Source organism: Carcharodon carcharias, chromosome 7 (genome assembly GCF_017639515.1).
Source record: "Carcharodon carcharias isolate sCarCar2 chromosome 7, sCarCar2.pri, whole genome shotgun sequence".
Lineage (NCBI taxonomy): Eukaryota > Metazoa > Chordata > Chondrichthyes > Lamniformes > Lamnidae > Carcharodon > Carcharodon carcharias.
Genome location: NC_054473.1, coordinates 107,628,992 through 107,641,947, shown reverse-complemented (window position 1 = coordinate 107,641,947; position 12,956 = coordinate 107,628,992). Strand labels below are relative to the sequence as shown.

Here is a 12,956-nt window from a genome sequence, read left to right as displayed (position 1 = left end):
AGAAAGCACCAATGGTACACATTATGGCTGGGGTGTTATTACAGAATTCTTCTCCTATACCTCCCACTAAACAAGTGTCCTTCTGCTTTACGCTGTTGTACATCACTCCGACCGTCTGAGTGCCGCTCAATATTTTGCAGAATAAATCACAAATCACAAACATTTTACATTAAAAACTAGGTTTCAGGAGGAGGAAAATAGGGGTGGGAAGAGTTCTGGTCTTATTTAAGGAGGGTATACTTACACTGGAGACATGAGGCAGTTCAGAAAAGGTTCACTAGGCTGATTCCTGGGATGAGGGGTTTGTCTTATGAGGAAAGGTTGAACAGGTTGGGCCTATACTTATTGGAGTTTAGAAGAATGAAAGGTGATCTTATTGAAACATATAAGATCCAGAGGGGACTTGACAGGGTAGATGCGGAGAGGATGCTTATTCTCATGGGGGATATCTAGAACTAGGCGATACAGTTTCAAATAATGGATCTCCTATTTAAGAGGGGGATGAGGAGGAATTTCTTCTCTCAGTGGATTGTTAATCCTTGGAATTCTCTAGGCCAGAGAGCAGTGGAGGCTGAGTCATTGAATATATTCAAGGCTGAGTTAGACAAATTTTTGATCGACAGGGAGATCAAGGTTATGGGGTGGGGAAGTGGGCAGGAAGGTTAAGGCCTTCTGTGATCTTATTGAATGGTGAACAGGCTCGAGGGGCCAAATGGCCTACCCCTGCTCCTTTGTCCTTCAGAATTAAGTATTAAAATAGGATCTTATTGAACAGCACATCTGACTGGCCACTACATTTCCTCTGACTTGTTCACATCACCAAAACACTGGAGTTATGTAGCTGTCAGTTTAGATGGTGATCAAAGCACCTCACTGGTGCCAACTGGCAAATACATGGCTTTCAAATATCAAAATATTCCACAGTTGAGATAATCAGTTATGCCAAATGCTTTAAAACAAAAAGGCTTCTTGCTGTTATTTTACTTCAGAATATTCAATAAAACCAATCCACAATGGCAGAGATTTCAGATTATCCCAAGTGAATGGCTTCCTCATACCTACACAAGATCGACGGCTTCCTCGTACCTACACAAGATCGACGGCTTCCTCGTACCTACACAAGATCGACGGCTTCCTCGTACCTACACAAGATCGACGGCTTCCTCGTACCTACACAAGATCGACGGCTTGCTCGTACCTACACAAGATCGACGGCTTCCTCGTACCTACACAAGATCGACGGCTTCCTCGTACCTACACAAGATCGACGGCTTCCTCGTACCTACACAGGATCGACGGCTTTCTCGTACCTACACAAGATCGACAGCTTCCTCGTACCTACACAAGATCTACGGCTTCCTCGTACCTACACAAGATCGACGGCTTCCTCGTACCTACACAAGATCGACGGCTTTCTCGTACCTACACAAGATCTACGGCTTCCTCGTACCTACACAAGATCGACGGCTTCCTCGTACCTACACAAGATCGAAGGCTTCCTCGTACCTACACAGGATCGACGGCTTCCTCGTACCTACACAAGATCGACGGCTTCCTCGTACCTACACAAGATCGACGGCTTTCTCGTACCTACACAAGATCGACGGCTTCCTCGTACCTACACAAGATCTACGGCTTCCTCGTACCTACACAAGATCTACGGCTTCCTCGTACCTACACAAGATCGACGGCTTCCTCGTACCTACACAAGATCTACGGCTTCCTCGTACCTACACAAGATCTATGGCTTCCTCGTACCTACACAAGATCTACGGCTTCCTCGTCCCTACACAAGATCTACGGCTTCTTCGTACCTACACAAGATCTACGGCTTCCTCGTACCTACACGAGGTCTACAGCTCTCTCTCCCTCCTGACCGGTATGTTTGCCAACTTCTGCATTATTTCTTCCCTTTTCAGCTTGGGTGGGAGGGTTCTCCTAGTAAGCAGGGCATTAAACACACACACTACTCTCCAAAAGGTTGAAGCAACCCCCCCCCCCGAGAAACCAAAGTTGAAGGATCAAGGCCCATGGTGTAGGATGCAACCAAGGTTGAAAGAAATGACAGACACAAGGTTGGATATAGTCAAGATAATCTTTGAATTTTAGAAACCTAAAGACTGTAGGAAGAAGGAAAGACAAACAAAGGTAAGGATTGCCACAGGTTTGAGGTCCTGGGGAAATATCGGTTTGCATAAGAAACAATGCAACAAACCTTGGTGATAACAGTGAGGAGTAAGAGGCTGTAGGACACTGTATCTGTATTGTAGGAGAAATGAGAAAGGCAAGTTCAGAGAAGTTAACACTAAAGCCGCAACGTGAAACGTATTCCAGCAGGCATCTTTCCACTCACCAGAAAGTTGGCACCAATCCTCAGTGATCCAGTTCCAGAAATGGTCTGTACAGTGATATACTGAAATCAAAAAGAAGCAAAGCATTAATTACAGATTGTGTGTTAGCAAAACATTCAGAATAACAATGTGCACGAGAAGCCCATGGGCAGGGAGAAACTACTGTCATATTTGGACCTTACAGCCAAAATTGGAGCAGTGAGTTTACAAGAAAGCAGTTGGACTTGAGGACTGAATAATGCAGTGGGTAAAAGCAGAGACACATTTTCAACTACACCAAGGACCCTCTATAATGCTGAACTTGGCAGAACTTGGGTCCATCTTTAAATCCAAAGTTTTTATTTTGTAAATGCAACCACAGATCTCCCCCAACTACGAACACAGCTACCCACTGTACAAAGTAAAAATTAAAAGCAGCCATTTAATTCTTTGGTTGCTTTTACACAGCACCAGCTTTATTCATTTATTTTGGAGCATGTGGATTGGAAACTGTGGGGACATGCACACATTATTGGCCCTGGCACTGATGGGATCAAGCCTGAGCACTATGCACCAGTAATGAAATAAGTCTCGAGGTATGGATCCTGTGGATCATGCTACAACGGGGCTCCAGTCTGTAAGGCCTGGATGTGAAATTGAATGCAAACTGATGGGATGAATAAGGGGGCAATGGGTCTGGGCAGTCTTGGTCCATTCTAATTGGGGATGCCACCAGTGTCTTAGACAACATGTGCAGGAAGTGTCACCAGCTGCAGAACCTTGAGCTCCGGGTTTCAGAGCATGAGTGGTGGCTGGAGTCACTGTGACGTATCCATGAGGCTGAGAGCTACGTGGATAGCATGTTCAGAGAGATGGTCACACTGCAGCTTAGGAGCCTGGAGGCAGAAAGGGAATGGGTGACCACCAGGCAGCCCAAGAAAATTAGGCAGGTAGTGCAGGAGTCCCCTGGGGTCCTGCTCACTAATCAGTTTTCCGTTTTGGATACTGGTGAAGGCGTTGGTTCCTCAGAGGAGTGCAGTCACATCCAAATTTGTGGCACCACAGGCAGCTCTGCTGTACAGGAGAGGAGAAAGAAAAGGGGAAGAACAATGTAATAGGGATTCAATATTTAGGGGAAAAGACAAGCGTTTCTATGGCCGTAGACATGACTCTAGGATGGTGCCAGGGTCAAGGATGTCACGCAGCAGCTGCAGGACATTCTTCTGGGGGAGGGTGAACAGCCAAAGGTTGTGGTCCATGTTGGTTCCAAAGATTTAGGTAGGAAAGGGGATGAGAACGTGAAAGCAGACTTTAAGGAGCTAGGAAGGATATTGAAAAGCAGGAACTCTAGAGCAGTAATCTCAGGATTACTCCCAGTCCCACGTGTGAGTACAGAAATAGGAGAGTGAACAAATAAACAAGTGGCTGGGAAGCTGGTGTAGGAAGTAGGGCATCAGATTTCTGAGACATTGGGACTGGTTCTGGGGAAGGTGGGACCTGTACAAGCCAGACAGCCTACACCTAAACAGACCTAGGACGAATAGCCTCGCAGGAAGATTTGCTAATGCTGTTGGTGGGGATTTAAAATAGATTGGCAGGGGAATGGGAACCTGAGGGAAAATTCAAAGCAGGGAACAGGAAATGGAGAATTAGTGAGTGACTTAAAGACAGAAGCAGTACAGGTTAAAAAGTGCACAGCACAGGAATTTGGCAGTGTCAGAAGGTATATAAGTAAATGCAAGGAGCATAGTAAATAAAGCCGATGAGCTGAGGGCACAGATGGATACATGGCCACATGATATTATCGCTATAACGGAAACTTGGCATAAGGATGGGCAAAAATGGCAGCTCAACATCCTTAAATATGGAGTTTTTAGACAGGATAGGGAGGGGGATAAAAATGTCAGAGTGTAGCATTATCGGTTAAAGAATCAGTTACACCTGTGAGGAAGGATGATATACTAAACAAAGCATCAAACGAGGCCACATAGGTTGAGCTCAGAAATAAAAAAGGGGCAGTCACACTGCTAGGAGTGTAATATAGACCCCAAAATAGTGGAAAGGAGTTAGAAAAGCAAATATGTAGACAGATTTCTGAGTACAAAAACAATAGGGCAGTAATCGTTGGGGACTTCAACGACCCGAATATCAAATGGGATATGAAGTGTGAAGGGCACAAAATTTTTGAATTGTATTCAAGATAACTTTTTTAGCCAGCATGTAACAAGCCCAATGAGGGGGCGCAATTCTAGATTTAATCTTAGGAAATGAAGCTGGGCAAGTGGATGAAGGAGCAGTTGGGGACCGATGTGGAGACAGTGTTAAGAAATAGAGATAGTTTAAGTAAGTTATATTGGTACTTGTGGGTGTTAGGAATAAGTTTTAGCTTTATTGTTTAAGGTTGACTTGTATTTCTGTGTGTTAAGGTCAAACTGAGATTTAGTTTCACTTTAAAAGGTGCCTGCATTTCTGAGAGTTTTATGACTGTGGTAGCTAAGTTAAACAAACAAGAGAAGAGAAACTGGGCTAACAGAGGACCCGAGAGGCAGGTCCCTCCTACAGACACACAAAGAAAAACTAAAGAAACAACAGTTTTGAGGGCAGTTTGAAGACAGCTGCCAAACAGAAGCCACCTAGAAAGAACAGATAGCCAGTGCCAAGCTAAATTTAGCTGAAAGTGGCTGTCAGAGACACTGGAGCAAAAGGAACAGGCAGCAAGTTTCAAGATAAAGAAAAGACCCCAAAATCCAGGAAAGTGGAACAGGAGAAAGTCCCAAGCAGACTTTCTAGTTAAAAGAAGAATAGGAGCCTGGAAAAGGTTGTATTAATGAAGTTAAGGGTGAGGGGCAGGGAGAAAGGCTCCAAGCTTTGGATTCAAAGGGACAAAAGCTACAAAAGCTGTAGAAAGCAGATTTAAAGTGAAAACAGCTTGCAAGAGATGGCTGATGGGTTATAACTCTTTGTTATGGGCATGTGAAGCAGTGGTGCCATGTTGACAGCTGTGTCAGTGAGTGTTTGGGGGAGGCATCTTGAATGCATGTGGTGACCCGAGGAGAGGAACATAGGAAGGAGTTCGAAATCCTGGCAGTGAACCCTTGCGGAAGGCATCTGAGAGAAAATGTCAGTTTGGGAGAAGATTCCAAGACATGTTCTTGGAAAGTGGAGATTGGAAATCCTCATGTGAAAAACGAAGTTCAGTGAGACCAGTTGGCTCACGGTGTAACAAGCATGTGGGGGAAGTTGAGAAGAAATCCATGGCATCTGTCTGGGGTGGCATCTGTCCCTTGGTTTCAGAATGTGGTGTGTCTGACCACAGGTCACCTACTGGCTTACATGGTATAGTTGTGGGTGAAGGAGTATTGTAATATAGTTCATCTTTTCTTGTTTAATAAATGTTTTATGCTTTTGTTAAAAGTTCACAATCGGACTCCGGTGACTCAGTAGCCCCTCTCCATGGATCTAAACAAAAATAGAAGTTAGGACCTATCAAACTGGGTTCTACCCTGGGATTTGGCTTGTCTCGTGGTAACCACAGCTGGGGATCATAACAATAGCGACCACAAAACAGTTAGATTTAGCTTCATTATGGAAAAGTACAAAGATAGAGCAGGAGTAAAAGTTCTAAATTGGTGGAAGACAAATGTTACAAAATTGAGAGGTGAGCTGGCGAGAATGGACTGGATACAGCTATTAGAAGGAAAAATTGTATCAAATCAGTGGGAGGCATTCAAGGGCTAGATTCTGTGGGCACAGTTGTAAACATGTCTCCACAAAAAAAAAGGGTGGTTCTGCCAAATCTAGAGCCCCCTGGTTATCCAGAAGCATACAGGCCAAGGCAAAACAGAAAAAGAATGCTTATGACAGTCACTAAAGACTTAATTCTGTAGAAAGCCTAGAGGAATATACAAAGTAGAGGGGTGAAGTAAAAATGGAAATTTGGAAAACAAAGAGAGGATACAAAAAATATTTGCAGGTAAAATCAAAGAAATTCCTAAGATTTTTTACCAGTACATTAAGAGCAAGACAATAACTAAGGAAAAGAAAGGGCCTATCAGACGTGTACATGGTAACTTGTGGGTTGATGCTGAAGACGTGGGCAGGGTTCTGAATGAGTACTTTGTCTCTGACTTCACTGAGAGAGATGATACAGACATTTTAGTTAAAGAGGAGGAGTGTGAAATATTGGATACAATAAGCATAAAGAGAGGAAGTACTGGAGGGACTGGCGTTCTTGAAGGTGGATAAATCACCAAGGCCAGATGGATTGTATCCTAGGCTGTTGAAGGAAGTCAGGGAGGAAATAGTGGATGCTCTGAGGTTTATTTCCAACCCTCACTAGAAACAGGCGAGGTCCCAGAGGATTGGAGGTCTGCGAACGTTGTACCATTATTTAAAAAGGGTGTGAGTGATAGGCCAGAAAATTATAAGCTGGTCAGTCTGACTTCGGTGGTGAGCAAATTATTGAAACTAATTCTGAGACACAGGATAAACTGTCACTTGGAAAGGCGCCGATTGATCAGGGATAGTCAGCATGATTTGGTTAGGAGAAAATAGTATCTTACTAACTTAATAGAATTTTTTGAGGAAGTAAGGATGAAGATTAATGAGGGTCGTGCAGTGGATGTTGTCTACATGGATTTCAGTAACGCAGGTTCCACATGGTAGACTGGTCAGGAAAGTGAGATCTCATGGGATACAGGGAAGATGGCAGGTTGGATACAAAATTGGCTCAGTGACGGGAAACAAAGGGTAATGGTTGATGGATATTTTGCAAACGGAAAACAGTTTCCAATGGTGTTCCACAGGGCTCAGTGTTGGGGCCCTTGCTATTTGTTGTATATATTAATGATTTAGACTTAAATGTGGGAGGCATGGTTAGGAAATTTGCAGATGACACAAAAATTGGCTGTGCAGTTGACAGTGAAGAGGATAGCTGTCGACTCCAGAATGAGATCAATGGTTTGGTTGAGTGGGCGGAGAAGTGGCAAATGGAATTCAATCCGGAAAAATGTGAGGTAATGCATTTAGGGATGGCAAACGAAACAAGAGAATATTCAATAAACGGGAAGCTATTGAGAGGGATTGAGAAAGTGAGAGACCATGGAGTGCACGTCTACAGGTCCTTGAAGGTGGCAAGACAGGTGAACAAGGTGGTCAGGAAAGCAAATGGAATGCTTTCCTTTGTTGGACGAGGTATTGAATACAAACGCAGGGATGTAATGATGGAACTGTATAAAACGTTGGTTAGTCCACAGCTGGAATGTTGTGTACAGTTCTGTTTACCACATTACAGGAAGGACGTAATTGTTCTGGAGAGAGTGCAAAGAAGGTTTACAAGAATGTTGCCAGAGCTTGAAAATTGCAGCTATAAGGAGAGATTGGATAGGCTAGGGTTGTTTTCTTTTGAACAGAGGAGACTAAGGGGTGATCTAATTGAGGTGTACAAAATTTTGAGGGGCCTAGACAGGAAAGATTTGTTTTTCCTAGCTGAGGGGTCAATTACCAGGGGGCATAGCTTTAAGTTGATTGGTAGAAGGATTAGAAGGGAAATGAGGAAAAACCTTTTCATCCAGAGGGTGGCAACATCTGGAATTCACTGCCTGAATTGGTTGTTGAGGCTGAAATGCTCAACTCATTTAAAAGGTAGCTGGATCTGTAACTTAAGTACTGTAACCTGCAAGGCTACAGACCAGGTGCTAGAAAGTGGACTTAAAACGAGCAGCTAGTTTTTTTCTCTCTTTCTGGCCAGCGCAGACATGATGAGCTGAATGGCCTCTTTCTGCACTGCAACGTTTCTATGGTTCTATGGCAGAGTTTGCAAAAATAATAAAAAGGCAGGCCTATAGTCTCTTCATCTGAATGCTAGTAGTATTCGTAACAAAATGGATGAACTGACAGCTCAAATAGAAATAAGTATGACCTTATAGGCACTACAGAGACATGGCTGCAAGGTGATCAAGGCTGGGACCTGAATATTTAAGGGTACTTGACATTTCAGAAGGACAGGAGGCTAGGAAAAGGCGGTGGGTTAGTTCTGTTAATTAGAGATGACATGAGCACAATAGTGAATTGACTTTAGTTTTAAAGAAGATGATGTAGAATCAGTTTGGGTAGAGATAAGAAATAGCAAAGGTAATAAATCACTTGTGGAAGGAGCTTATAGGCCTCCAAACAGTAACTACACTGGGACTGGATATATAGGAATGAATAATGGAGATATGTAAGAAAGGTACAGCAGTAATCAAGGATGATTTTAATCCATACATGGATTGGACGGATCAGATCAGCAAAGGTAGCTTGGAAGATGAGTTGATTGAGTGTTTTCAGGACAATTTCTTAGAGCTGTATGTTCTCGAGTCAACCGGAGAGCAAGCTATTCTAGACCTGGTAATGTGCAATAAGGCAGGTTTAATTAATGACTGTAAAGCAAAGGAGCCTCTAGGTAGCAGTGATCATAACATAATTGAATTTCACATTCACTTTGAGGAAGAGAAGGGTGAGAAGTGAGAGTCCAAGACTAGTGCCTAAAACTTAAATAATGGCAATTACAAGGGTCCGAGGACAGAGTTGGAGAAAGTGAACTGGGAAAGTAGCTTAAATAGGTGGTCAGAAAAGAAACAATGGCATACATTTAAGGAAATAGTCCATAACTCTCAGCAAAGATATATTCCATTGAGAAAGACTCTGGATGTACCATCCATGGCTAACTAAGGAAGTTATAGATAGTCTCAATTGAAAGAAAAAAAAGTCCAATATTTTGAAGATTAGTGGTACATCAGAAGATTGCTGATTCCTGTCCAAAGAATGAATATACAAAAGAGAGAGAAATTAGAGCATGAGAGCTACTCAAATATAAAAAAGATAGTTAGAGCTTCAACAAGTATTTAAAAAGGCAAAGAGCAGCGAAAGTGAGTGTTGGTCCCTTAAAGGGTGAGACTATAGAATTAATAATGGGAAACAAGGGAATGGTGAAAGCATTAAATAGGTATTTTAGGTTTGTCTTCACTGTAGAAGACACAAAAAACATACCGAGTATACCTGAAAATCAAGAGGTAAAATTGGATTAATCACAATCACTAGGGAAAAGTTACTGGTAGTTACTAGTAGAACTAAAATTTGGCAAGTCCCCTAGACCTGATGGCTTCCATCCTCAGGTCTTAAAAGAAGTGGCTGCAGAGATAGTAGATGCATTGGTGGTGATCTTCCAAAATTCCCTAGATTCTGGAAGGTTCCAGCGGTTTGGAAAATCACTAGTCAAGAAAGGAGGGAGAGAGAAAGCAGGAAACTAAAAGCCAATTAGCCTAAAGTCTGCCATAGGGGAAATGCTAGAATCCATTAAGGAGGTAACAGCAGGACATTTAGAAAATCCTAATACAATCAGGCAGAGTCAACATGGTTTTGTGAAAGGGAATAGTGTTTTGACTAATTTATTAGAATTCATTAAGGATGTAACAAGCAACTTGGATAATGGAGAACCTGTGGATGTGCTGCACTTGGATTTCCAAAAGGCATTTGACAAGGTGCCACATCAAAGACTACTTCACAATATACGAGCTCATGGTGTAGGAAATAACATATTATCGTGGATAGAGGATTAGTTAGCAGGATGTAGAGTAGGCAATAAATGGATCATTTTCAGGTTGACATGCTGTTACTAATGGAGTGCCACAGGGATCGGTGGTAGGGCCTCAACTATTTACAATCTACATCAATGACTTAGCTGAAGGGTTGAAGGTATAGTAGCTAAATTTGCTGATGACACAAAGACAGATAGGAAAGTTAGTTGTGAAGAAGACTAAGAGAGATTTAGATAGGTTAAGTGAATGGGGAAAAATTTGGCAGATGCAGTGCAATGTAGGAAAATGTGAACTGCCCACCTGGCAGGAAGAAAAGCAGTATATTATTTGAATGAAGAGAGACTGCAGAACTCTACTGTACAGAGGCATCTGGGTAGTCCTGGTACATGAGTCACAAAATGTTGGAAAGCAAATGGAATGTTCACGTTTATTGTAAGAGGAATCGAGTATAAAAATAGGGAGATTTTGCGATAATTGTATAGTTCTGTCGAAGGGTCATGAGGACTCGAAACGTCAACTCTTTTCTTCTCCGCCGATGCTGCCAGACCCGCTGAGTTTTTCCAGGTAATTCTGTTTTTTTTTTATGTTCAAAACTGAGTTAGATTAAATGTTTGATCGACAAGGGAGTTAAAGGAGGGGCAGACAGAAAAGTGGAGTTGAGGCCACAATCAGATCAGCCATAATCTTATTGAATGGTGGAGCAGACTCAAGGGACAAAATGGCCCACTTCTGCTCTGATTTCTTGTATTCAAAAATAAGTGGATATGCACAAGAATTGCTATAACCTACAGGGTCATGGACCCAGAACAGGACAACTGGATTAGGCTAGAAGCTCTTTTGCAGCTGGCAGACACACGATGGGCCGAGCGTCTTGCTTTTGTAATGTGAATTATCCATATTTCTAATGGCACAAAGTTAGATATACCAGCGTGATCAGAAAACTATTAAGACATTGTCATCAACTCCAGAATCAGGACCATGACCAAGCACAGGATGAGGAAATTCTACTTGACTAATTCAGTTGCTGTTTCCCACAGACCATAAAGAATCCCTTCTACTACAGATAATCCCACATATTTCATCTCCGAGGAGGTTTCTCGCTAGAACTGTCTCTACACACCCTACAGTATTCAGCACTGACCTTACAATGTCATGACCAAGCTTTCAGCAGCTCAGATATCATGTTGCCCACAACATTCAATCACCTCTATCTGTCTCAAGCCTTATAACTCACAATCCCTTTCCAAACAAGGCACTCACCAGTTTTTATTTCAATGCTAAGTGACGCTGTATTAACTGTTTCAAGAAATAATATTTTCACATATTCACTAGTCTACAGGAAAAGTCTCTCCCATCTCAGGCTTGCTTACCACTTGGCAAATTTGAATTTGTGTCTTCTCGTTTTGTTTACAGCTTGCTAAACAAACTGCTTGTTAGGTACACTCTTCCCTTCTTCCAACCTTCTTGAAACCTAGGTCATGTCATTCTTTCTCCAACAAAAACAAGTTCAATTCTGTGTCTGTCTTCCTATGTGCTGTAATCTACTTCAATTTTGACCCTGCTCTCTCAATCAACCTCCTCTCCAGCACTCCACTCTTGCCCCGCTCTCCCTGCCTCCCGTCGGGTGACTCCCCCCTGCCCTGGGTGCCTCCAATCTCAGATTCCCTCACCCAAGCTCTCTGTTCCCCCAGTCATAGATTCTCTCTGGCCTGCATGCCATTCCTTCAATCACAAACTCTCTCTCTCCCACTCGCTGTTGCTCCTCCAACCATAGCCACAATTTATCCCTCACACTCTCCAGCCAGTCGCACTTTGTGGTTTGATTCTCAGTCCTGCAGACAGCTCCTGCCCCAGCAGTTCATTGTTGCGAGCGGCCTGTTTACTTCAATGCAGGGAACATTTCAAATTGCTCTACGGCTGAGCATGTGCATGCCTTAGAGAGAACACTGGCCCTGAGGGTCATCACAGTACCTGGATTATCATCAATGGTTTCATATTAATTGGATAAACAAAAGTTACACCTAAACCCATGCCCAGCTTTGATAAAAAAAATCCTTCTGTGGTGTACAAAGGTCACATTTTCCCCATCCAATAGGTCTATTTATCTATCCTGAAATTCTCCTTGGCTGCTCCATTTATTCAGTTCAGCATTCTAGAAATACGGCCACTTGCATTTATGCTTGTTACCTAACCCCATCTACTAGAAAAAGCAACTCCTTACCCTTCCACTCTTGATCACTTCACTGTTGTCTCCTAGAGCCAGCTCAGCACAGGCCTTGTTAAAGTCTGCTAGGCCACCAATAGGGAGATATTCCTTGTCCATTTTCTTTGCTGCAATTTGAGTCTCAGCCTGTGAGAATGTTAAAAATCAGAGTACATATCAGTTCTACAAATGTCTAGGGGCACCTTTTATTTTCAGTGTCAGCCATAGCTCAGTTGGTAGCCCTCTTGCTTCTGAACCACAAGGTTCCGGTCAAGTCCTATTTCAGGTCAGGAGTACAATAATCAAGGTTGACAACCAGTACACTGCAGAGAGAGTGCTGCCCTGTTGGAGATGCTGTCTTTCTACAGTGTCTCCTGCCAACACAATATATCCGTCTGTGCACACGCCCTGGTCGACGCAGATGTCACTTTGCTGCACCCAAAACATGGGTTTTGTAGGCAGGAAGTGTGTGCAGGTCTTAACAAAAGTTTTTATATATTTTATAACTACAGATGAATGGCAAAAAATCAATTAAATAATTACATTTCCACTAACAAAGTTTAAACAGCAAGGGCACCAAACAATAGCTGCACTCTCACCGCGACAGGACCAGCACTCCCTCCTAATATTTTAATTATATCGAATTATTGTCAAAGTAGCATCATTAACAATTCACAAGAGGCAAGAAAACATTGCTGATGCTGCAACTCGGAAACAGAAAACTCTGGAGGCATTCAACGCAAGATGCTGCCTGAGTGTCTCCAAGATTTTCTGTTCATTAGTTTGCTGCTTTAAAGTATTGACTTTACTAATGCATTAAAATGGTACAAAAGTTTTTTTTCTTTG

General features: G+C 42.7%; 1 protein-coding gene across 1 annotated transcript in view; it reads right to left on the bottom strand.

The window, feature by feature from the left end:
• Positions 1 to 12,956, bottom strand: part of got2a (glutamic-oxaloacetic transaminase 2a, mitochondrial) — a 40,368-nt gene that overhangs the window by 15,185 nt on the left and 12,227 nt on the right. The window contains exons 3-4 of the mRNA XM_041192080.1: positions 12,129 to 12,257; positions 2,354 to 2,413 (exon numbers count right to left, since the gene is read on the bottom strand). Coding sequence (XP_041048014.1) covers positions 2,354 to 2,413; positions 12,129 to 12,257 — 189 coding nt within the window. The remainder of the gene's footprint in view (positions 1 to 2,353; positions 2,414 to 12,128; positions 12,258 to 12,956) is intronic.